The sequence below is a fragment of the Sycon ciliatum genome, chromosome 9, assembly GCF_964019385.1.
Source record: "Sycon ciliatum chromosome 9, ocSycCili1.1, whole genome shotgun sequence".
Taxonomy (NCBI): domain Eukaryota; kingdom Metazoa; phylum Porifera; class Calcarea; order Leucosolenida; family Sycettidae; genus Sycon; species Sycon ciliatum.
Window position 1 is genome coordinate 24,296,456 of NC_088651.1, and position 2,419 is coordinate 24,298,874.

Consider the following 2,419-nt stretch of genomic DNA (forward strand, 5'->3'; position numbering starts at 1 on the left):
CATGCCCACATATCCCTTGTCTGAAGTATTCAGGAAGGTGAATATAACCGGAATGGAGACTTTTCAAGTTTATATGGTGCCTTGAAAATCTCCATGGCAACCATAATTTTGTCGAACGGCTATTTAGCAATGCGTGGAATGACCCGAGGAGTCGCCTCCAAGGGGGTTGATTCGGCACCGATCGATACAAAGTCCCTAAGTTATTTTGTTTTGTCTTTTTCGAAACTAGAACCACTCGTTCAATAGACGTTACAAATTACAGAGGCTTCATGCATTCATCCTGATCCGTTGCTGCTTTTCCCGCGCGCGGTTGAATTTTTGTCAAAAAATAGCGTATTATTTGTAGTAAGGTATGGCTGATGGAGCTTTCTACGGGAGGAGAGTCCTTCCTAAAAGGACATCCAGAATAGTTACACTGCTGGAAGCTGAGGAAGCTGTTGAGAACTCAGATCAACCTGAGAACCTGGTCATTTTGCCGCCGAGCACTGGTGACGCAAATGTCGATAGCGATGTTGAGGACGGGCGTGATGATTTACTGGATGACGACCATATCATGGAACCTGCAGGAGAGATGGAGCTAGATGAGTACGAGTCTGAGGATGAAGATTATGAAGTTCATGGGTCTGATGATAGCGAGGATGAGGGTAGTGGTGAGCCTGCGGCAAAGCGGACACCCGCGGGTGCGACACGCTGGATGAAGAGGACTGCTTTCGACACCATCCTTCCTGAAATGGAACTGCCCTCATTTATTGACGATCATCCTGAACTTATAACGGCGTCGCCTATGGATCTCTGGCGGGGAATATACACACCTGCACTGATCGAGAAGATTGTAGATCAATCATTACTGTATGCAGCACGGGAAAAAAACAACGACAGCTTCGGCTTGGAGGCAGTAGATCTGGAGAGATTTCTAGGAATCCTTCTTCTTTCTGGTTACCACACTTTGCCAACTGAGAGCGACTATTGGTCAACGCAACCAGACCTCGGAGTACCACTTGTACAAACAGCGATGAGCCGTAACCGATTCCGATCGATCAAACAATACCTTCACTTTGTGGACAACCAAGCTCTACAAGAAGGAAATAAAGTGGCAAAGGTGGCTCCGCTATATGATAGCCTCAACGAGCAGCTGGTAAAGTGGAACATCTTCCATCCTCTGCTGAGTATCGACGAGTCGATGGTCCCATATTTTGGCAAACACAGTGCGAAGATGTTCATAAAGGGGAAGCCCATCCGGTTCGGCTACAAAATTTGGTGTTTATGTGGAAGTGATGGATTCCCGTACCACTTGCAAATTTACACCGGTCGCCAGGAAGGCAGGCCAGTGAGTCCACTGGGCCTGAGAGTGGTTGGCGACATGGTCGATGTAATTCGAGTCCACTCCGACACCCGCTGCCACGAGTTATTCTTCGACAATTTCTTCACCAGCTACAGCCTTTTGGAAATCCTGGCCGAGAAAAACATGCGTGCAGTCGGTACTGTTCGGGACAACCGCACTGGAGGTGCTAACCAGCGTTTGGTCTCAACAAAAGAGCTCAAGAAGAAGGCCCGAGGCACATTTGATTACCGCTGCAACGGAACCGTGTTCATCTGCAAGTGGAATGACAATTCTGTCGTGAATGCCGCCAGCAACTATGCCACACACGAGCCCCTTGCAACTGTGAAAAGGAGGGTGAAGAATGTGTCTAACACCACTGTCACCCAGCCACATCTCATCCAACTCTATAACAAGGGAATGGGCGGTGTGGATCTTTTCGATCGGCTCCTGGGTTCTTATCGCCCACGCATCTCCGGCAAGAAGTGGTACTGGGCATTATTTGTCAACCACCTGAATGCGACCGTTGTAGCTGCTTGGCGTCTGCACTGCAAGGTTCACGAGAAGCCTATGTCCCACATCGAGTTTCGTCGTGAGATCACCGTCAGTTTGTTGAAAACCGACCTTCGCCCCGAACCACGAGTATCCGGACTTCCGGTGGATGTGAGATATGATGGCGTCGGACACACAAGAGAGTCGACAACCCAAGGTCGTTGTAAGGTTTGCAAGCGAAACACGAGATGCAAATGCTCCAAGTGTGGTGTTCGGCTGCATTTCGATCATGGTGCCAACTGCAACGAGTTGTATCACACACGCTAGGTCGAGATCCGCAGCCATGATCCGCCAAGTAGCATCTATGGGCACTCCGTGAAGACAATCTCATGATTTCTATCTTCACTACTATTGTTTTATGTTTGCATTGCTCCACAAAAGCTTTCGCAGCAAAATAATTCATTTTAATCTGCCGTATCAACCTCGCATAAAAATCAGGGTGATTTTGGTACCCGATCCGGCCAACGTTCCCTTTTGGGAACATATACATATTTCCATAACGCCTTGTCATATTTAGATCAAACTTATAGACATTCTTAATTGGTTCAA

The 2,419-nt window shown here is 48.0% G+C and overlaps 1 protein-coding gene across 1 annotated transcript; it reads left to right on the forward strand.

The window, feature by feature from the left end:
• The first annotated feature begins 352 nt into the window (after window positions 1-352).
• LOC135824371 (piggyBac transposable element-derived protein 3-like) lies at window positions 353-2,137 on the forward strand. Its single transcript, XM_065337104.1, has one exon. It carries the CDS (start codon window positions 353-355, stop codon window positions 2,135-2,137), a length of 1,785 nt encoding a protein of 594 aa, XP_065193176.1.
• Window positions 2,138-2,419: the final 282 nt, after the last annotated feature.

What these genes read in the sequence shown, in the direction of transcription:
- LOC135824371 (XM_065337104.1), top strand. Translation starts at nt 353, where the DNA reads ATGGCTGATGGAGCTTTCTACGGGAGGAGAGTCCTTCCTAAAAGGACA.